This window comes from Ranitomeya imitator, chromosome 10 (assembly GCF_032444005.1).
Source record: "Ranitomeya imitator isolate aRanImi1 chromosome 10, aRanImi1.pri, whole genome shotgun sequence".
Lineage (NCBI taxonomy): Eukaryota > Metazoa > Chordata > Amphibia > Anura > Dendrobatidae > Ranitomeya > Ranitomeya imitator.
The window spans coordinates 141,313,310-141,337,785 of NC_091291.1; the positions used below are offsets into that span (position 1 = coordinate 141,313,310).

The following is a 24,476-nucleotide window of genomic DNA, read 5'->3' on the forward strand; positions in this document are numbered from 1 at the left end:
GGAGACAAAACTTCCCCTTTAAGACGTCTGAAAATTCGGTGCAATAATCATCAGTGCTAATATGTTCACCCACCTGATTGTACCCGGAGTCTTGCTGCCGCCTGTGCCACCCCTACGCCGTTATCCGCCATGCACTGATACATCCCTGAATCCTCCGCCATTACGCCTGTAACATGGAGTTTGCTCCCCGATGGGCGGAGGCGCGAGGACGGATGCAGCGCCTTGGAGTTGTGCAGCCAGGTGACGGTAGGAGGTAGGCTACCTCGCCACTCACAGGTAAAAGTGACATCTGCACCCAGAAGCACAGACTGGTCCTCAGGGGGGTGCGAAATAGACGGGACCTCTGCAAGGAATAAAAAGGGACAAATGTAAAAAATAATCCTATAATAATAAAACATAAGTATTGACTTGGAGAAAAACGGCGTCTTAAAGTGACAGACCATGCTATAACTAATCTCTCCTTGTAAGCGATTTCTCAGAAACCACGGCTGAGCATTACCACGACGAATCACCATGAAACACCGCAGCAATTCCACGGTCATTTGTCCATTCACCGTGCTGCTCACAACTTAATGACTAAATTGCTACGAAATCCCATGGGATCTGGATAAAGGAACACAAACCCTTTACATTGATGACATCTGCACAGAAATTACAGCACCTGAGGACGCTATAACAGCCAACGTGAATGCTCCGCCCTTCTGGGAACCCTCTCAGCCATTCAAAACAGCCCAATGTGGTCATGTGACTATACAGTCCTGCCCCCGAGGAGGCAATCTCTTCCTGGGCGGGGATGGCCAATTGAGCCCCTAAAATTGACCTCAGGGAAGCAGTTAATGTGTGGTGTTAAGCCCATCAATGCAATAGGACATCATATAGTGGTAATCCCACTGTCGTACAGGGGCCCCACATCTAAAGGAGTCCTGTGTCCCTACAACGCTCCATCCCAGAGTAGTAGGGCCCCTGGAGGAGTCCTTGGCCCCATAAGTAGCAGCAGTACAAGCGTCTCTATGGTGACTATACCCTTTGTCAGCTCTTTGTTTTATTTTTTAGTTCCCCCTAAACTAGTCCCCCCATCTATGTCTTAACTGTGGTTATATGAAGGGTTAATCAATAAATCACTATGGATGCATTGGAGCTGCTGACAGAGGGGCACCGCATGGCAGCACATATACCCATGGGGCAGCCACAGCTGTCTCTATAAAAGTCACGAGCCTTCCCAAAAAGAAGAACCAGGTGTCACAAGCATTGTAGGCCAGAGCCTAGTGTAGTAGTCATTTCCTCATTGCCGGTGCTGCTGAGAGTACCTGACCACAGATCACTGTGATACAATGTAGCAATCACACGCTGAGGTCATCACTACGATCCAGTCCAGCAGAAAGAACAATGACAAGTGGGTGGAGTTTCCCAGAAGCCTCCACTGCATAAGCATTGGCACTGAAGACCCCAATAATGGTGAACATCTCCATCCCCGCTGATGGACACACCCGGCCTATTTGGACCGTTCTCGCTATCTACACGATCAGCGGGGATTCTGGATTAGCGGTCGTTACACTCGATCAACCAGAGAAGGAGGAAAAAGTTCTATAAATTATGAAACAAAGGATTTTCAATAAAAAGTACATTTCCAAATATTTTCCTATGAGCCGAAAACTTCATTCCGAGCGGCGTTTTACTACCGCAACGACTGGAACGGGGACAACGAACATAAAATCACATAATAAATATGGAACTGGCACGGATGGAAGAAAACGACTCAGGTGCCAAGAGGAGCGGTGGTGTGCGCCGCCACATCTGGAGGGGACACGTCCTGCATTGTGCCAGGGTCCTCGGCTGGGACACGCAGAGGCGACCATAGATCTGGTGGGGGGAGGGGCGGCGGTAATGGACGTGATCAGGAGCTGGTGTAAATCTCCCAGATTAGTGCTGGACTCGGCCCGCAGACATAGTGCCAACTGCGCCCTCCATGCGCCCGTCCATCACCCAGACACCTTGTCTCACATAATCGAGAGCTTGTTGTGGTGGCAACGGGAACGTGCCAGCAAGGATGTGAGCGCGGCTGCCAGCGGCACCGGCACCCGTGCCAAAATAATGAGCGCGTCTATTACATAAGCCGGGAAATAAATCCAGATAATTGCAGCGTTCAGACCGCAACAGAAAAATACATAAAGTGAGAAGAAAATGTCCCCAAATATATAAAATACATAAAATAGTCAATAAAACCGCTCCTACAGGGGTCCCATAAGCTCCATGATCGGGGGGTCCTCAAATCAAAGAGGTGATAATTAATTACAAAGTAACTTAAAGGCCCCGAGGGTTTGGGGGGCTACAGGCGTGCAATGCCCCCACTCACGAGTGACGACCACTCTTCCCATCATCCTCCATGCGGAGTAGGATGCTCAGGGGCGGGCACACAGTTCACCACTTAAATCTATGTCATGGCTCAAGGAGGGTCCCACTTCCAGGATCACAAAGATGGCGGACGCCTTCACATCCAGTCATTTCCATGTGCGCCACTTATCCAACACCATGAGCAGGAGTTGCAGGTGCCTGGGCACATCGCTGTCCTTGTACCCGAGCAGAGTCTGATGGGTGAATGTGAGGCCGCGGAGTTTGGGCGTCACGTTCCCTATAGGAGTCATGTGAACAAGGCTATAGAGCCGCCGAGGTGTTTCTTTTCTTACAACGGTGAGTTGTGTAGTTGCTCTGTTACACCTCCTGAAAATATATGACACGGCGACACTAATTGGGTCAGCGTCAGGCTGCACAGAAACACGCCTTATTGACAGGAGGAATGGTAACGCCCAGTTGTCCATCTGGCCATTCATTTCCAGGAGGAATAACAGAGGAAGAGCTCGATACAGAATTGTTTTTTTATGAGGAAGTCAGGAGCAGATCGGTGATCTACACCACACAGTCTGTCTCTGGATGCCCCGTATATACACCACACTGGACCGTCCGTCTCCGGATGATCCCTATATACACCACACCAGACCGTCCGTCTCCGGATGCCCCGTATATAGACCACACCGGACCGTCCGTCTAAAAATGCCCCGTATATACACCGGACCGTCCGTCTCCAGATGCCCCCTATATACACCACACCGGACCGTCCGTCTCCAAATGCCCCGTATACACACCACACCGGACCGCCCGTCTCTGGATGCCCCCTATATACACCACACCGGACCGTCCGTCTCTGGATGCCCCCTATATACACACCACACCGGACCGTCCGTCTCCGAATGCCCCCTATATACACCACACCGGACCGTCTGTCTCCCAATGCCCCCTATATACACCACACCGGACCGTCTGTCTCCCAATGCCCCTATATACACCACACCGGACCGTCCGTCTCCGAATGCCCCCTATATACACCACACCGGACCGTCTGTCTCCCAATGCCCCCTATATACACCACACCGGACCGTCTGTCTCCCAATGCCCCCTATATACACCACACCGGACCGTCCGTCTCCGAATGCCCCCTATATACACCACACCGGACCGTCTGTCTCCCAATGCCCCCTATATACACCACACCGGACCGTCCGTCTCTGGATGCCCCCTATATACACCACACCGGACCGTCCGTCTCTCGATACCCCCTATATACACCACCCTGCATGGTCCGTCTCTAGGTGACCCCTATGTATCAGAGCCCGTATCCACAGCCAGGGTTGTACAGAAGATGCAGAAGTTGCAGTTGCATATGGACGCTGATACCTGAGGGGCACCTGAAGTCCCCTAACTGTAATGTTGGACCCCACATTGCACCTCGTCGTCTGGGCAAACCTTGTGGATACAGTGAGGAGCGGCACAATACACACTTCTCATGGGAGCGCAGCTCTGGAGTTCTGCTTCTTACCTAGAATGGTGACTGTATAATTGACCACAGCGATTCCCAGAGGGCCATGTCCCACCTGACAGGAGTAGTTCCCCCCGTCCAGGGCTTCCACATCCTCGATCACTAGATGAGTGAACCACAGTTTCCTCCATCTGTCCCCCATAGCATCACGTCCATCTTTATACCAGCGAACATGGAGATTAGCGGCGCCAGCGGGTGCACACTCCAGAGTCAGCGAGTCGTGCAGGTGAGCGGACACCTTGTGCGTGATGACCGGCGGTGCGACACTGGCGTCATCGTGAGATGGATCTGGCCGGGAGGGAAGGAGGAGCTGTAAGAGGACAGTCCAGACCCGTAGACTAGACCACGTGGGTCCGTCGGCCCCCCATGCACGCTGCTCACCTCTTATAGCCAGCTTGTAGACCGAGGCGCTGATTTTCCGCTCATGGGTCATTGGATTATAGGCCGCACATCTATAGGGTCCGCGATCCTCCAGGGACACATTGAAAATTTGCAGATTTCCTGAAGGTAAAATCAGGAACTTATCTAAAGACATAAAAGATAGAAACTGTTATTTTCAGTGAGACAAAGTGCGTCATCCCTGACCTGCGATGGTGCCGCATGTAAGACTGGTCTGTGCAGGGTCAGCTTCGAGGGGGTCTCCATCCGGAGGGGACATATGCCAGATACCAGGAGATCCTCCAACCTCTAATCATGAAGAATGAGCCGGCGCTGCATGCCTGACTAATGAAGGGCACACACGCCATACAGGTGGCCCAGAAAGGTGCAAGCGAGCCCCCCCCCAGAAGTGTGGACTGGAGCAAAACTATTTATTCTGAACCAATCAGTGGTCTCTCCATCCACAAGGGAGCTAAGGAAACTGAGGAACCAGAGTGGGGGGCCCGGGCAGACTGTGGACCCTAAATCTGAGGTCCCTCAGACACCCACCATGTGGATAAGAGACCCAATGGTTGCCATCCCCTTGAGCTTTTGAGGACCATGACTGTGACGGACGCCAGGCCCAATGACGGATGCCGGGCCCAGGGACGGACGCCGAGCCCAGTGACGGACGCCGGGCCCAGGGATGGACACCAAGCCCAGGGACGGATGCAGGGACAGACGCTGGGCCCAGGGACAGACGCCGAGCCCAGGGACGGACGCCGAGCCCAGCGACGGACGCCGGGCCCAGGGACGGACGCCGGGCCCAGGGACGGACACCAAGCCCAGGGACGGATGCAGGGACAGACGCCGGGCCCAGGGACAGACGCCGGGCCCAGGGACGGACACGGGCCCAGGGACGGACGCCAGGCCCAGTGACGGACGCCGGGCCCAGGGACGGATGCCGGGCTCAGGGACGGATGCAGGGCCCAGGGATGGATGCAGGGCCCAGTGACAGACGCCGGGCCCAGGGACGGACGCCGGGCACAGTGACGGACGCCGGGCCCAGTGACGGACGCCGGGCCCAGTGACGGACCCCTGGCATTGTTATACTAGGGACCATTTAATCTCGGCTATGGGGCTCATCTCTCCATGCAATCACAAGAGTACCCACGGCCGCACCTGCTGATCGCTCCAGCCATTTCCCTTTGACTTTATAATGCATCTGGGCACGGGGGACACTTCGGGGGGCGCTGCAGTTAATAATCACGCTGCTTCCTTCATCAGCCGTCACAGTGACTTTCGAGGAATTTGTAAAATCTTCCAAATCTGCAAAACAAGAAGAGAAAATGTGACACGAGTGCGGACCTAGTGATCCCCTAAGATCTCATGCTGAGAGGTCTCGCTGAGGGATCGGTGTATCTGAGCCCCATCGCCCACAGTACTCACAGGCCATAGACACGGCTGCAGGTGCACTTATTATAGAGCCGGAACTGGAATTCATCATGCACTGATAACGTCCAACGTGCTGGGGAGCAAGAGCCGAGATGGCGAGCTGCCCTGGAGGAGCGTCCACATCCCGACCCATTCTGCTGTCCAAAAATTCTCCATTAAATAACCATGAAATGTGCGGCCGCGGCGACTCTGCAGAGCAAAACAGCGTCACCCTGCTCCCCGCCTTCTGCACAGTGGAAAGGGGCTCAGACAGAAAGCGAAGAGTCACATCTACAAGGAAGGAAGAAAGAGCAATTATAGGAAACTAATATATATTCACATAATGACGCCTATAGGTGGCGCCACTAAGGTATTTCAAGAAAATCTACCTAAAAAATTAGCAAGGACTTCCCATATTAAAGATTACTGCATTGATCCCGCGGCCCATTGTGCATTATACTCCAGAGCGGCACTCACTATTCTGCTGGTGCAGTCACTGTGTACATACATTGCATTACTGATCCTGAGTTACATCCTGTATTATACCCCAGAGCTGCACTCACTGTTCTGCTGGTGCAGTCACTGTGTACATACATTGCATTACTGATCCTGAGTTACATCCTGTATTACACTCCAGAGCTGCACTCACTATTCTGCTGGTGCAGTCACTGTGTACATACATTACATTACTGATCCCGAGTTACATCCTGTATTACAATCCAGAGCTGCACTCACTATTCTGCTGGTGCAGTCACTGTGTACATACATTACATTACTGATCCCGAGTTACATCCTGTATTACAATCCAGAGCTGCACTCACTATTCTGCTGGTGCAGTCACTGTGTACATACATTGCATTACTGATCCTGAGTTACATCCTGTATTATACCCCAGAGCTGCACTCACTGTTCTGCTGGTGCAGTCACTGTGTACATACATTGCATTACTGATCCTGAGTTACATCCTGTATTACACTCCAGAGCTGCACTCACTATTCTGCTGGTGCAGTCACTGTGTACATACATTGCATTACTGATCCTGAGTTACATCCTGTATTATACCCCAGAGCTGCACTCACTGTTCTGCTGGTGCAGTCACTGTGTACATACATTGCATTATTGATCCTGAGTTACATCCTGTATTATACTCCAGAGCTGCACTCACTGTTCTGCTGGTGCAGTCACTGTGTACATACATTACATTACTGATCCTGAGTTACACCCTGTATTATACCCCAGAGCTGCACTCACTATACTGCTGGTGCAGTCACTGTGTACATACATTACATTAGTGATCCTGAGTTACACCCTGTATTATACCCCAGAGCTGCACTCACTATACTGCTGGTGCAGTCACTGTGTACATACATTACATTACTGATCCTGAGTTACATCCTGCATTATACTCCAGAGCTGCACTCACTATTCTGCTGGTGCAGTCACTGTGTATATACATTATATTACTGATCCTGAGTTACATCCTGCATTATACTCCAGAGCTGCGCTCACTATTCTGCTGGTGCAGTCACTGTGTACATACATTACTGATCCTGAGTTACCTCCTGTATTATACCCCAGAGCTGCGCTCACTGTTCTGCTGATGCAGTCACATAATTATAATTTGCCCTTGTACCTGACTCGGCCCTGGTCGGCAGCAGGAGAAGTGAGAGATACAGCAGCAGATGCCTCGGTCCAGGATGCATAGCGCCAGGTCACAGCGATGAACGGTGCAAATGTCGGGATGAAACCAGAAGAATCTGGAAGAGAAGCAGAAGAGATTAGCTGAGTGTTCGCGGTGCCGGAGAGACGCCGCCCGATCGCCCGCGGCTCCTTCCTGTGATCAGGACTGGATCCGGATACTGGATTTCACCAATAATTGAAGGGTCGTCAGACACATGAGATGAACATTGGCCAAACTCAGATTTCAGGGGGTCCGGCCAACAATCTGATCAGTGGCCGACATATCGTTGAGCAGCTGCACAGGGGCCCAGGAGGTCTGGGGGCCACTACTACTACGTCCAAAACAGGAGGGATTGTGTGTTATGAGGAGCGATTGGGATTCAAAAGGGCCCCTATACTGTTCCTACACAGGGGCCCCTGCTGTCAGGAGCTGATGTATGGGGGTCTCCTGACTCCACCTGACACATAATACTGTGAGGACAGAGAATACGGGAGGGGACCAGTGCTGGAGACCAGGCCGCGCTTCACCAGGGTCCAACAGCAAGAAACAAACTAATGCAAGAATCTGACACATAAGAAGCAGAATCCAGAAATACACGAAGAGTAAAGAAGTAACGACTCCGGCAAATCCGAAAACCACAAGGAATGAAAGCGATTCCAGGGGAGATCTGAGAGCAAACCGGACCCCAAGCGTCACTGCCGGGGCTGAGGCCGAGACGGTGACACCCGGAGCGAGACCACCTGACCGATGAGGATTGGAGGACGACGTTGTCAGGGGGTCTGCGCGCAGGACGGTCACAGGGTAGTGCACGATCACTAAGGGTGTGGATTACTGTAGGCGATTATAACAAAATAACGGGATATATATACGAGATAAAATCAATGGATAAAAAAAGCCGGAACCTGACAGTAATATATAAGGTACAGAACAAAGCATAAACATGGCAGCGGCTAGAGGGGTCTGCCAGCGGCTAGAGGGGACTGCCAGCGGCTAGAGGGGACTGCCAGCGGCTAGAGGGGTCTGGCAGCGGCTTTCTCCTCTCGGTGATGAAAACACATGGACACTCGGTTGAGCTGAGCGTTCATGTGTATGGGGGGGGACAGGGAAGGAATGGAGGTCTGCTGCATGGATGCGCAGCTGGCAGCTAACCCTCTGCATGGCAGATTTAGGGATCCAGCTGCCCCTCACCTGGAGCCCCATAGTGATACCTGGGAAGGAGCCATAAAACTGTTGGGAAGCGCCCCACTAATAAACCAGAACTGTCAGCATCGAATGACTGATCAAACCCAGCACACGCACTCGATGCTCCCTTGGCGTGCACCTTCCCACCTACTGGTCTTCCCTCTATCTCGGCCCCTTCTTCTTCTTTGATTGACAGCTCTGGCTTCATAAAGTCAGAGCCGGGAGGAGATAGATGGGTAGAGTTCAATGCTCGGCCTCGCTGAGGGTGCACCGGGCGCTGTGCTTGGTTTGCACAGTCAGTCACAATCCCCTGTAGTGTGAACTCTTACCCTGAGAAGCCTCAGTGATTCCAGGACCATCTCGCCCCGCAGAAGCCCGACTGACACCCGGATAACGTTGCAATCATTCTTGGCGGAGCAGCTGATGGGGCGGCAGGTGTCGGGGCTTTGGACACCCGAAAAATAAACAGGAGAAGGTGTTAACACTTCACAGGGGAGAAGAGCACAGGGGGCTGCCGCCAGGACATTTCCAGAGAGACCCTCACCCACGTCGCATGAACATCATTTTTCAGCAACGCTCTGCTGCCTGTCAGTGAATAGAAGCTTCTCGTCTTCATCCAGAGGCCGGACCTGCAGGAGGATGGAGCAGCCTATGACACCGGCAGGGGATCATCTACACAGACTCCATGTACAGGACCCAGGATACAATGAAGACGGCAACATTCACTGACAGCAGCAGAGGAAATGAAGCTCCAAGCTAGAAAGAGGCAGAACTGCACAAGCTTCACTGAGGAGGAATCTGAGGTAAAGTTCATCATCAGACGGGGACCAGGGTCCGATGGCCGCTCAGACCCCAAATCTCCACTGTACGGGAACCGTCCACCCCGATATCAATATTGTGATACAAGTGAAGACAGATCATTAGGGATCGGAGGTCGGACAATGGGCACCTGCTTCCCCAGCAGCCGACAACTCCCATCATCCACAAGTGTTGTCACAAGGACAAGAGTGAAGGCGAAATGCAACATCAGCACCATTACCCTCCTGATTGTGAAGGACCATGCAAAAGTGTTGGCCAGGTGTGGAGGAAATCTGCAACATAGGAAGTTTCCAAATATTTATGCACAGTGAATTACCCCCCAAAAAATGCAAATCACATCAGTATCTGGTGACCACCCGTCACCTCCATCATCAGTATCTGGTGACCGCCCGTCACCTCCATCATCAGTATCTGGTGACCGCCAGTCTCCTCCATCATCAGTATCTGGTGACCGCCCGTCTCCTCCATCATCAGTATCTGGTGACCGCCCGTCACCTCCATCATCAGTATCTGGTGACCGCCCGTCACCTCCATCATCAGTATCTGGTGACCGCCCGTCACCTCCATCATCAGTATCTGGTGACCGCCCGTCGCCTCCATCATCAGTATCTGGTGACCGCCCGTCGCCTCCATCATCAGTATCTGGTGACCGCCCGTCGCCTCCATCATCAGTATCTGGTGACCGCCCGTCGCCTCCATATCAGTATCTGGTGACCGCCCGTCTCCTCCATCATCAGTATCTGGTGACCGCCCGTCTCCTCCATCATCAGTATCTGGTGACCACCCGTCTCCTCCATCATCAGTATCTGGTGACCCCCCGTCTCCTCCATCATCAGTATCTGGTGACCACCCGTCTCCTCCATCATCAGTGTCTGGTGAGTGCACCGTCGCCTCCATTATCAGTATCTGGTGACCGCCCGTCGCCTCCATCATCAGTATCTGGTGACCACCCGTCTCCTCCATCATCAGTATCTGGTGACCGCCCGTCGCCTCCATCATCAGTATCTGGTGAGTGCACCGTCGCCTCCATCATCAGTATCTGGTGACCGCCCGTCGCCTCCATCATCAGTATCTGGTAACCGCCCGTCGCCTCCATCATCAGTATCTGGTGACCACCCGTCTCCTCCATCATCAGTATCTGGTGACCGCCCGTCGCCTCCATCATCAGTATCTGGTGACCGCCCGTCGCCTCCATCATCAGTATCTGGTGACCACCCGTCTCCTCCATCATCAGTATCTGGTGACCGCCCGTCTCCTCCATCATCAGTATCTGGTGACCGCCCGTCTCCTCCATCATCAGTATCTGGTGACCACCCGTCTCCTCCATCATCAGTGTCTGGTGAGTGCACCGTCGCCTCCATTATCAGTATCTGGTGACCGCCCGTCTCCTCCATCATCAGTATCTGGTGACCGCCCGTCTCCTCCATCATCAGTATCTGGTGACCGCCCGTCTCCTCCATCATCAGTATCTGGTGACCGCCCGTCTCCTCCATCATCAGTATCTGGTGACCGCCCGTCTCCTCCATCATCAGTATCTGGTGACCGCCCGTCTTCATCATCAGTATCTGGTGACCGCCCGTCGCCTCCATCATCAGTGTCTGGTGACCGCCCGACGCTTCCATCATCAGTATCTAGTGACCGCCTGTCTTCATCATCAGTATCTAGTGACCGCCCGTCTCCTCCATCATCAGTATCTGGTGACCGCCCGTCGCTTCCATCATCAGTATCTGGTGACCGCCCGTCTTCATCATCAGTATCTGGTGACCGCCCGTCTCCTCCATCATCAGTATCTGGTGACCGCCCGTCGCCTCCATCATCAGTGTCTGGTGACCGCCCGTCGCCTCCATCATCAGTATCTGGTGACCGCCCGTCGCCTCCATCATCAGTATCTGGTGAGTGCACCGTCGCCTCCATCATCAGTATCTGGTGACCGCCCGTCGCCTCCATCATCAGTATCTGGTGACCGCCCGTCGCCTCCATCATCAGTATCTGGTGACCGCCCGTCGCCTCCATCATCAGTATCTGGTGACCGCCCGTCGCCTCCATCATCAGTATCTGATGACCGCCCGTCGCCTCCATCATCAGTATCTGGTGACCGCCCGTCGCCTCCATCATCAGTATCTGGTGACCGCCCGTCGCCTCCATCATCAGTATCTGGTGACCGCCCGTCGCCTCCATCATCAGTATCTGGTGACCGCCCGTCGCCTCCATCATCAGTATCTGGTGACCGCCCGTCTCCTCCATCATCAGTATCTGGTGACCGCCCGTCTCCTCCATCATCAGTATCTGGTGACCACCCGTCTCCTCCATCATCAGTATCTGGTGACCACCCGTCTCCTCCATCATCAGTGTCTGGTGAGTGCACCGTCGCCTCCATTATCAGTATCTGGTGACCGCCCGTCTCCTCCATCATCAGTATCTGGTGACCGCCCGTCTCCTCCATCATCAGTATCTGGTGACCGCCCGTCTCCTCCATCATCAGTATCTGGTGACCGCCCGTCTCCTCCATCATCAGTATCTGGTGACCGCCCGTCTCCTCCATCATCAGTATCTGGTGACCGCCCGTCTCCTCCATCATCAGTATCTGGTGACCGCCCGTCTCCTCCATCATCAGTATCTGGTGACCGCCTGTCTTCATCATCAGTATCTGGTGACCGCCCGTCACCTCCATCATCAGTATCTGGTGACCGCCCGTCACCTCCATCATCAGTGTCTGGTGACCGCCCGTCGCTTCCATCATCAGTATCTAGTGACCGCCCGTCTCCATCATCAGTATCTGGTGACCGCCCGTCTTCATCATCAGTATCTGGTGACCGCCCGTCACCTCCATCATCAGTATCTGGTGATCGCCCATCACCTCCATCATCAGTATCTGGTGACCGCCCGTCGCTTCCATCATCAATATCTGGTGACCACCCGTCTTCATCATCAGTATCTGGTGACCGCCCTCCGCCTCCATCATCAGTATCTGGTGACCGCCCTCCGCCTCCATCATCAGTATCTGGTGACCGCCCGTCGCCTCCATCATCAGTATCTGGTGACCGCCCGTCGCCTCCATCATCAGTATCTGGTGACCGCCCGTCGCCTCCATCATCAGTATCTGGTGACCGCCCGTCGCCTCCATCATCAGTATCTGGTGACCGCCCGTCGCCTCCATCATCAGTATCTGGTGACCGCCCGTCGCCTCCATCATCAGTATCTGGTGACCGCCCGTCGCCTCCATCATCAGTATCTGGTGACCGCCCGTCTCCTCCATCATCAGTATCTGGTGACCGCCCGTCGCCTCCATCATCAGTATCTGGTGACCGCCCGTCGCCTCCATCATCAGTATCTGGTGACCGCCCGTCGCCTCCATCATCAGTATCTGGTGACCGCCCATCGCCTCCATCATCAGTATCTGGTGATCGCCCGTCGCCTCCATCATCAGTATCTGGTGACCGCCCATCGCCTCCATCATCAGTATCTGGTGACCGCCCGTCGCCTCCATCATCAGTATCTGGTGACCGCCCGTCGCCTCCATCATCAGTATCTGGTGACCGCCCGTCGCCTCCATCATCAGTATCTGGTGACCGCCCGTCTCCTCCATCATCAGTATCTGGTGATCGCCCGTCGCCTCCATCATCAGTATCTGGTGACCGCCCATCGCCTCCATCATCAGTATCTGGTGACCGCCCGTCGCCTCCATCATCAGTATCTGGTGACCGCCCATCGCCTCCATCATCAGTATCTGGTGATCGCCCGTCACCTCCATCATCAGTATCTGGTGACCGCCCGTCGCCTCCATCATCAGTATCTGGTGAGTGCACCGTCGCCTTCAGTGATTTTTTTTCACGCCTGCCTAGAACTTTTGCACAGTTCTGAGTAAGTTTAGATCCCTTTTCAGGCTATGTGCCCACATTGCGGATTTCTGTGCGGATTTTTCCGCTCAGTTTTTTAAAAATCCGCAGGTAAGACGCACTGCATTTTATCTGCAGATTTACCGCTGATTTAGTGCGTGGTTGTGCGGTTTTACACCTGCGGTTTTCTATTATGGAGCAGGTGTAAAACGCTGCGGAATCTGCACAAAGAATTGACATGCTGCAGAGTAAACAATGCTGCGTTTCCGCGTGTTTTTTTCCGCAGCATGTGCACCGCGGATTTTGTTTTCCACAGGTTTACATGGTACCGGAAACGCATGGAAAACAGCTGCGAATCCGCAGGCAAATCCGCAACGTGTGCACATACCCTAAGAGGTTGAGTAGCGGACTAAAAATCATGGCTGCTTTCATACAACACTTTGCGCCCCTCTGTCCATGCAGTGTTACTAAAATCAATGAGGCCGAGCTGCAATACCGCACACAACCTTCCGGGCCGCGGTGGCGCTGCTGTTAATGTGGCCATTAGTATGTAATCTTATAAAAGTTCTATTTTCTAGAGCCTAAAGCTTATAATAAAGGGTGAGGACGTTATTACATGTGCGGCCGACCATTGCAGGGAGTCAACTAGGGAGCGGTCATGGAGCCGGGCTGCTGGTACAATGCCCAAAGGCAAATAAATAACAAATGTCACATCGCAGGATACAGAAAACCGCAGTGTGTGAACAATGACTTATTACACAGACTTGTCTCTGACGCTCCGTTTTCCATCTATGGCACAGAGACCCGGAATATTTCGCATCTTGGTACAATGTACAGTTGGCGGGGTTGTTTCGGGGAGGCGGGGGCAGCGGCGGAGGCCTCCGGCCCGTTACCTTTGTGGACAGGTTTCCTACAGAGAGAATAAACTGACACATTCCTTGGGCCGGAGGCTCCTTGGAGATTGAAGAGAGGCCTTTATCCTCCGCGCGTCTTCACGCTGTTCTCTTGGCCGAGTTTCCAAGTCAATTTTAAAGTATCCCACAGGGTCCGCATCGCCTCCCGCGGGGGCGGCCATTCTCCGCGGACGCCAGTGTATGAGCTGGAGACCATGTGGCAGCCGCAATGCCCCGGGCAGTGGTCTCCGTCTGCCAAGAAACTACAACTCCCAGCATGTCCTATCCTGTAAAGGGGCTTTTAGAACCAGAGTCACTTGGAGAACGCGTCCTATTCATTTCTATGGGAAATCTGCTTTGCAGAAATACAAGTTTTCGGAGCCTTTTTTTCTCCTCCCCCTGAAGAGACTTAGAAAAAAATTCTCCAAACTGGGCACGGTCCAATCAAATGGCTGCAGAAAAAAAACCTCCAAACCTCTTCAGGGCGTGTTCACACTGTGGTCTTTTATATCAGGGCGTGTTCACACTGTGGTCTTTTATATCAGGACGTGTTCACACTGTGGTCTTTTATATCAGGACGTGTTCACACTGTGGTCTTTTATATCAGGACGTGTTCACACTGTGGTCTTTTATATCAGGACGTGTTCACACTGTGGTCTTTTATATCAGGACGTGTTCACACTGTGGTCTTTTATATCAGGATGTGTTCACACTGTGGTCTTTTATATCAGGGCGTGTTCACACCGTGGTCTTTTATATCAGGGCAAGTTCACACTGAGGTCTTTTATATCAGGGCGTGTTCACACTGTGGTCTTTTATATCAGGGCGTGTTCACACTGAGGTCTTTATATCAGGGCATGTTCACACTGTGGTCTTTTATATCAGGATGTGTTCACACTGTGGTCTTTATATCAGGATGTGTTCACACTGTGGTCTTTTATATCAGGACGTGTTCACACTGTGGTCTTTTATATCAGGGCGTGTTCACACTGAGGTCTTTTATATCAGGGCGTGTTCACACTGTGGTCTTTTATATCAGGACGTGTTCACACTGTGGTCTTTTATATCAGGGCGTGTTCACACTGAGGTCTTTTATATCAGGACGTGTTCACACTGTGGTCTTTTATATCAGGGCGTGTTCACACTGAGGTCTTTTATATCAGGGCGTGTTCACACTGTGGTCTTTATATCAGGGCGTGTTCACACTGTGGTCTTTTATATCAGGGCGTGTTCTCTTATGATCCGGTGACCTTGGAGCAGCATGAAAACTTTCACTGGAGTAGGTGGTAACTATACTGACCGCAAATCCTGATCTTAACACCGCAACTAGAAGTAGCCGTGGGGTGTGCCTAACAAAACCTAGACACCTCGTCACAGCCGGAGGATTAAATACCCCTATAGATGGAAATAGGAATACTACCTTGCCTCAGAGCAGAACCCCAAAGGATAGGCAGCCCCCCCCAAATATTGGCTGTGAGTAGGAGAGGAAAGACACACACAGTCAGGAAACAGGATTTAGCACAAGAGGCCACTCTAGCTAAAATAGGAAAGGATAGGACAGAGTACTGTGCGGTCAGTATTAAAACCCTTCCAAAAATATCCACAGCAGATTATACTAAAAATTCCTCCATCTAACTAAAGACGTGGAACGTATATCTGCAACTCCAGAGACTCCTACACTGAGAGCAGGAATACAATCAAAAAACAAGCACACAGCTTGTGTGCCATAGAAAAACAAACAGACACTTATCTTTGCTGAATTGGCAGCTAAGCAGGAGAAGCCAGAAAGAGGTCCAACACTTCCCAAGAAACATTGACAACTGGCAAGGACTAATGAGTCCTGCAAACCTAAATACCCCAGTAAGAATTGCAATCAGCAGATACACCTGTCCAGGACTGCAGCCCAGAGACAACTGCATTACCACCTACAACCACCGGAGGGAGCCAAAAAGTAGAATTCACAACAGTGTTCACACTGAGGTCTTTTATATCAGTTTCCTCTACACACAATCTTCCCATTATTCCTATGGGAAAACGACTCGACGTTCAGGCTTTTGTTTTACCGCTGTGGCGTGAAGAGAAGAGACTGCGCCGTTCTTCACGTGTTTTCTGCTGGGAAGATTATGGGTTATTCTAAATAACTGAAGACAATGGGAAGGATGAGGAGACGCCTGGAAGACGCTGGAGACCTGAAATGGGGACGAATATGGACAAAAATGTGGAAACCGGCGGCCGGACGACGAAAACTGGAGGAAAGCGGGAGCGACGCAGACTCAGAACTGCCCGATCGCCCCGCGGCAGAGCTGCGCTCCTCAGAGGAGCAGGCAAGGGGCAAAACTGATACAGGGGCGGGGCATCTGGTCATGCTCTGCCCTATCACTGCCATATGGGAGGAGCTTCCACCCCCATAATTACAGTGAAAAGACCTGGGGAAGGGGCGGACGTACCTCTGGGTACCTGCACAGCCCTAAGAGGTCAGGGGCCACTTCTGGCACAGGGTGATCACAGGCTTGGCGATTGTACACCATTATTACCCTCTTGCAAAGCATCATGGTCCCAATTTCCGGCCCATGTTGCCATTTTCTGCACAGACACCGCGGTGTAATCCCACAATGCACTGGGGCACATCGGCACAATTCAGCAATCTCCTGCATGCTCCTCTCCTGTAATACTCTGTGCTGCATTCGAGACCCTTCTACAGCTACTATAGCACTCAAAATTTCCCAGAAAATGAGGATAACAAGGGACAAAAAACAAATTGTTAAATCTCAAGTTCAGAATTTAAAAAAAAAAGCAATAAAAAATAAAAATATATAAAAAAAGAAAAGAAAACTGTAAGAATGTGCTAATTCCACAGCTGTAATGTGATTATTCGCAGGCCTCTCCCCGCACAGCGCACATTATATGAAGTGCGGAGGAAAGTTACTTTTCTTTGTCAATTTACCACAAGAAAAGAGAAAAAAAAACAAGAGGAAAGAAATATTTGCTGTGACTGGATACGGCCAAACATAACATTTGTGTTTAACCCCCTCCGCCTCCACACACGAAAACCGGCGTCAACTACTGTCCAAATGTGCCGAGAAAATGAGGAACAGATGAAGACGAGCGAAAAGGAAAAGAAGAGAGAACAGGAGAAAGATGTGTACAGTCTGTACCCCGAGTGTCAGAGCCCCGTGCCCCGAGTGTCAGAGCCCCGTGCCCCCAGTGTCAGAGCCCCGTGCCCCCAGTGTCAGAGCCCCGTGCCCCCAGTGTCAGAGCCCCGTACCCCGAGTGTCAGAGCCCCGTGCCCCCAGTGTCAGAGCCCCGTGCCCCCAGTGTCAGAGCCCCGTACCCCGAGTGTCAGAGCCCCGTACCCCGAGTGTCAGAGCCCCGTACCCCGAGTGTCAGAGCCCCGTGCCCCCAGTGTCAGAGCCCCGTGCCCCCAGTGTCAGAGCCCCGTGCCCCGAGTGTCAGAGCCCCGTGCCCAGAGTGTCAGAGCCCCGTGCCCCGAGTGTCAGAGCCCCGTGCCCCCAGTGTCAGAGCCCCGTGCCCCCAGTGTCAGAGCCCCGTGCCCCCAGTGTCAGAGCCCCGTGCCCCCAGTGTCAGAGCCCCGTGCCCCCAGTGTCAGAGCCCCGTGCCCCCAGTGTCAGAGCCCCGTGCCCCCAGTGTCAGAGCCCCGTGCCCCCAGTGTCAGAGCCCCGTGCCCCCAGTGTCAGAGCCCCGTACCCCGAGTGTCAGAGCCCCGTACCCCGAGTGTCAGAGCCCCGTACCCCGAGTGTCAGAGCCCCGTACCCCGAGTGTCAGAGCCCCGTACCCCGAGTGTCAGAGCCCCGTGCCCCCAGTGTCAGAGCCCCGTGCCCCCAGTGTCAGAGCCCCGTGCCCAGAGTGTCAGAGCCCCGTGCCCAGAGTGTCAGAGCCCCGTGCCCAGAGTGTCAGAGCCCCGTGCCCAGAGTGTCAGAGCCCCGTGCCCAGAGTGTCAGAGCCCCGTGCCCAGAGTGTCAGAGCCCCGTACCCCCAGTGTCAGAGCCCCGTACCCCCAGTGTCAGAGCCCCGTACCCAAAGTGTCAGAGCCCCGTACCCCGAGTGTCATAGCCCCGTACCCCCAGTGTCAGAGCCCCGTACCCAAAGTGTCAGAGCCCCGTACCCCCAGTGTCAGAGCCCCGTGCCCAGAGTGTCAGAGCCCCGTACCCCGAGTGTCAGAGCCCCGTACCCCGAGAGTCAAAGCCCTGTACCCCAAGAGTCAAAGCCCTGCACCCCAAGTGTAAGAGCCCTGTACCCAAAGTGTCAGAGCCCCGTACCCCCAGTATCAGAGCCCCGTACCCCGAGTGTCAGAGCCCTGTACCCCAAGAGTCAGAGCCCTGTACCCAAAGAGTCAGAGCCCTGTACCCAGTGTCAGAGCCCTGTACCCCGAGTGTCAGAGCCCTTTACTCCAAATGACAGAGTGATTATCCTGTACCCCAAGTGTCATAGCCCTGTACCCCAAGTGTCAGTAATTATCCTGTACCCCGAGTGTCAGAGCCCTGTACTCCGAGTGTTAGAACCCAGTACCGCAAGTGTCAGAGCCCTGTACCCCAAAAATTAGAACCCTGTACCCCAAGTCTCATTACCCTGCACCCCAAGTGTCAGAGCCCTGTACCTCAAGTGTCAGAGCCCTGTACCAAGTGTAAGAGCCCTGTACCCCAAGTGTAAGAGCCCTGTACCCCAAGTGTCAGTGTTAATCCTGTACCTCAAGTTTCATCATCCTGCACCTCAAGTGTCATTATCCTGTACTCCCAGTGTCATTATCCTGTACTCCCAGTGTCATTATCCTGTACTCCCAGTGTCATTATCCTGTACTCCCAGTGCCATTATCCTGTACTCCCAGTGTCATTATCCTGTACTCCCAGTGTCATTATCCTGCACCCCCAGTGTCATTATCCTGCACCCCCAGTGTCATTATCCTGCACCCCCAGTGTCATTATCCTGCACCCCCAGTGTCATTATCCTGCACCCCCAGTGTCATTATCCTGTACTCCCAGTGCCATTATCCTGTACTCCCAGTGTCATTATCCTGCACCCCCAGTGTCATTATCCTGCACCCCCAGTGTCATTATCCTGTACTCCCAGTGCCATTATCCTGTACTCCCAGTGTCATTATCCTGTACCCCCAGTGTCATTATCCTGCACCCCCAGTGTCATTATCCTGTACTCCCAGTGTCATTATCCTGTACTCCCAGTGTCATTATCCTGCACTCCCAGTGTCATTATCCTGTACTCCCAGTGTCATTATCCTGTACTCCCAGTGTCATTATCCTGTACTCCCAGTGTCATTATCCTGCACCCCCAGTGTCATTATCCTGTACTCCCAGTGTCATTATCCTGCACCCCCAGTGTCATTATCCTGTACTCCCAGTGTCATTATCCTGTACTCCCAGTGTCATTATCCTGTACTCCCAGTGTCATTATCCTGTACTCCCAGTGCCATTATCCTGTACTCCCAGTGTCATTATCCTGTACTCCCAGTGTCATTATCTTGTACTCCCAGTGTCATTATCCTGTACTCCCAGTGTCATTATCCTGCACCCCCAGTGTCATTATCCTGTACTCCCAGTGTCATTATCCTGTACTCCCAGTGTCATTATCCTGTACTCCCAGTGTCATTATCCTGCACCCCCAGTGTCATTATCCTGCACCCCCAGTGTCATTATCCTGTACTCCCAGTGTCATTATCCTGCACCCCCAGTGTCATTATCCTGCACCCCCAGTGTCATTATCCTGTACTCCCAGTGTCATTATCCTGTACTCCCAGTGTCATTATCCTGTACTCCCAGTGTCATTATCCTGCACCCCCAGTGTCAAGCTCTGGGATCTCTCTCAGGATGATGGATATTATCAGCCGCGCCATCACTTTAGTTTTGTTTCTGCAGAGACTTCTTTTCTTCAGTCTTATGTCAGTGACAGCTGAGGAGTCCAGCACCTCGTCTGTTTCTCCTCCATCACTGGCCGAGGTACAAGATGGAAATTGATAAAAGGAGATCGAGAAACACAAACAGTTCTTGGATCATCTCATGTATATAACAAGAAAGTGCCAGAGACCTGGACTGGATCATGTACGGGACGGCGCTGGCTGCGGATCGCCCACTGCGATGTCAATGTGCTGTAGACAAGCTGTGCGGTCTATCTACGGACCGTCTGCACATGACTGTATGCTATCACAAACCTATCTGTATACACAGGGTGCAGGACATGCAGAGCATCACAGCTAGGATAGAAAGAAGTCAGGACACAGGGAATCACAGCTAGGATAGAAAGAAGTCAGGACACAGGGAATCACAGCTATGATAGAAAGGTGTCAGGACACGAAGAGCATCCCAGCTATGATAGAAAGGTGTCAGGACACGAAGAGCATCCCAGCTATGATAGAAAGGTGTCAGGACACGAAGAGCATCCCAGCTATGATAGAAAGGTGTCAGGACACGAAGAGCATCCCAGCTATGATAGAAAGGTGTCAGGAAACGCAGAGCATCGCAGCTATGATAGAAAGGTGTCAGGACACGAAGAGCATCGCAGCTATGATAGAAAGGTGTCAGGACACACAGAGCATCACAGCTATGATAGAAAGTGTCAGGACATGCAGAGCATCACAGCTAGGATAGAAAGGAGCCAGGACACACAGAGCATAACAGCTATGATAGAAAGGAGCCAGGACACACAGAGCATCGCAGCTATGATAGAAAGATGTCAGGACATGCAGAGCATCACGGCAATGATAGAAAGGTGTCAGGACACGAAGAGCATCGCAGCTATGATAAAAAAAGGAGCCAGGACACACAGAGAATTGCAGCTAGGATGGAAAGGAGCCAGGACACACAGAGAATCGCAGCTATGATAGGTGTCAGGACATGCAGAGCATCACAGCTAGGATAGAAAGGAGCCAGGACACACAGAGCATCACAGCTATGATAGAAAGATGTCAGGATACAGAGAATCACAACTATGATAGAAAGGAGTCAGGAAACACAGAGCATTGCAGCTATGATAGAAAGGAGTCAAGATACACAGAGCATCACAGCTATGATAGAAAGGAGTAAGGACACAGAGCACTGTAGCCTGCTGTGTATGGGAAGCGTAGATGTAAACCAGTTAGAGTGCATGCAATTGGCACCAAAGCTGCAGAATTGGAATATGGAGCAATTGAATGAGGAGTACTGGTCGGATGAATCCCATTTTTCATCATATGGACAAATGTGCTATGGCAAGAAGACAAAACAGCATAGGCAGTTTGATGTGGCGATGCACTGCTGAACGCAAGCTACCTAAACATTGTACATTGTTCTCTTCAGTAGGATAATGGTTGTTCAAGAATGAGGAACATAACAGGTCAAGGTGAATATTCGTCCCCAAATTTCCCACTGCCCAATATGTCTATTTACATAAAAGAATAAAACTACTATAATACTGCCCCTATGTAGAATATAACTACTGTAATACTGCTCCTATGTACAAGTATATAACTACTATAATATTGCTCCCTATGTACAAGAACATAACTACTATAATACTGCCCCTATGTACAAGAACATAACTACTATAATACTACTCCTATCTACAAGAATATAACTACTATAATACTGCCCCTATGTACAAGAATATAACTACTATAATACTGCTCCATGTACAAGAATATAACTACTATAATACTGCTCCTATGTTCAAGAATATAACTACTATAATACTGCTCCTATGTACAAGAATATAACTACTATAATACTGCCCCTATGTACAAGTATATAACTACTATAATATTGCTCCCTATGTACAAGAACATAACTACTATAATACTGCTCCTATGTAGAAGAATATAACTACTATAATACTGCCCCTATGTACAAGAATATAACTGCTATAATACTGCTCCTATGTGCAAGAATATAACTACTATAATACTGCTCCTATATACAAGAATATAACTACTATAATACTGCCCCTATGTACAAGAATATAACTACTATAATACTGCTCCTATGTACAAGAATATAACTACTATAATACTGCCCCTATGTACAAGAATATAACTACTATAATACTGCCCCTATGTACCAGAACATAACTACTATAATACTGCTCCTATGTACGAGAATATAACTACTATAATACTGCTCCTATGTACAAGAATATAACTACTATAATACTGCCCCTATGTACAAGAATATAACTACTATAATACTGCTCCTGTGTACAAGAATATAACTACTATAATACTGCCCCTATGTACAAGAATATAACTACTATAATACTGCCCCTATGTACAAGAATATAACTACTATAATACTGCCCCTATGTACCAGAACATAACTACTATAATACTGCTCCTATGTACAAGAATATAACTACTATAATACTGCCCCTATGTACAAGAATATAACTACTGTAATACTGCCCCTATGTACAAGAATATAACTACTAAAATACTGTTCCCTATGTACAAGAATATAACCACTATACTGCCCCTATGTACAAGAAAACAACTATTATAATACTGCCCCTATGTACAAGAATATAACTACTATAATACTGCCCCTATGTATAAGAAAACAACTACTATAATACTGCCCCTATGTAAAAGAACATAACTACTATAATACTGCTCCTATGTACAAGAAAACAACTACTATAATACTGTTACTATGTACAAGAATATAACTACTATAATACTGCCCCTATGTAAAAGAATATAACTACTATAATACTGCTCCTATGTAGAAGAATACAACTACTATAATACTGCCCCTATGTACAAGAACATAACTACTATAATACGGCTCCTATGTACGAGAATATAACTACTATAATACTGTTCCCTATGTACAAGAATATAACTACTATACTGCCCCTATGTATAAGAAAACAACTACTATAATACTGCCCCTATGTACAATAATACAACTACTATAATACTGCCCCTATGTACAAGAATATAACTACTAATACTGCTCCTATGTACAGGAATATAACTACCATAATACTACCTTAATGTACAGAATATAACTACTATAATACTGCTCCTATATATAAGAATATAACTATTATAATACTACCCCATGTACAAGAATATAACTACTATAATACTGCTCCTATGTACAAGAACATTACTATAATACTGCCCCTATGTACAAGAATATAACTACTAAAATACTGTTCCCTATGTACAAGAATATAACCACTATACTGCCCCTATGTACAAGAAAACAACTATTATAATACTGCCCCTATGTACAATAATACAACTACTATAATACTGCCCCTATGTACAAGAATATAACTACTATAATACTGCCCCTATGTACAAGAAAACAACTACTATAATACTGCCCCTATGTAAAAGAACATAACTACTATAATACTGCTCCTATGTACAAGAAAACAACTGCTATAATACTGCTACTATGTACAAGAATATAACTACTATAATACTGCCCCTATGTAAAAGAATATAACTACTATAATACTGCTCCTATGTACGAGAATATAACTACTATAATACTGCCCCTATGTAAAAGAATATAACTACTATAATACTGCTCCTATGTACAAGAACATAACTACTATAATACTGCTCCTATGTACGAGAATATAACTACTATAATACTGTTCCCTATGTACAAGAATATAACTACTATGATAATGTTCCCTATGTACAAGAATATAACTACTATACTGCCCCTATGCACAAGAAAACAACTACTATAATACTGCCCCTATGTACAATAATATAACTACTATAATACTTCCCCTATGTACAAGAATGTAACTACTATAATACTGCCCCTATATACAAGAGTATAACTACTATAATACTGCCCCTATATACAAGAATATAACTACTATAATACTGCTCCTATGTACAAGAATATAACTACTATAATACTGCCCCTATGTACAAGAATATAACTACTATAATACTGCCCCTATGTACAAGAATATAACTACTATAATACTGCTCCTATGTACAAGAATATAACTACTATAATACTGCTACTATGTACAAGAATATAACTACTATAATACTGCCCCTATGTACAAGAATATAACTACTATAATACTGCTACTATGTACAAGAATATAACTTAGAATACTGCTCCTATGTACAATAATATAACTGCTATAACACTGCTCTGATTTATATTGTTTCAGAAATGGATTCATTATTTCAGGGAGTTACATACAACTATACCTACAGAGTGCAGAGTATCAGTCTTTCTACTTTCCCTGGATACTTTCAGTTTGTTTCAGAAATTTCTGTGATTGTAATCCATGAAGACTCTACAGAAATATTACCTTCCAGATTGATGGAAATTCTACATCAGTTCTATCAGATTTATTATGTAGGAGCATATTCACATTGCCACTATTAGGCTGCATTTTAGGGTCAGACCAAGACAAAC

The 24,476-nt window shown here is 49.8% G+C and overlaps 1 protein-coding gene across 3 annotated transcripts in view; it reads right to left on the reverse strand.

Annotated features, from left to right (window-relative positions):
• The window catches only part of CDON (cell adhesion associated, oncogene regulated), a 94,147-nt gene that overhangs the window by 15,170 nt on the left and 54,501 nt on the right, over positions 1 to 24,476 (reverse strand). For all 3 annotated transcript variants that reach the window (XM_069741100.1, XM_069741098.1, XM_069741099.1), the window contains 6 exons: positions 7,296 to 7,419; positions 5,678 to 5,953; positions 5,411 to 5,557; positions 4,253 to 4,396; positions 3,872 to 4,159; positions 74 to 343 (listed from right to left, as the gene is read on the reverse strand). In XM_069741100.1, coding sequence (XP_069597201.1) covers positions 74 to 343; positions 3,872 to 4,159; positions 4,253 to 4,396; positions 5,411 to 5,557; positions 5,678 to 5,953; positions 7,296 to 7,365 — 1,195 coding nt within the window. In that variant the 5' untranslated portion in view covers positions 7,366 to 7,419. The remainder of the gene's footprint in view (positions 1 to 73; positions 344 to 3,871; positions 4,160 to 4,252; positions 4,397 to 5,410; positions 5,558 to 5,677; positions 5,954 to 7,295; positions 7,420 to 24,476) is intronic.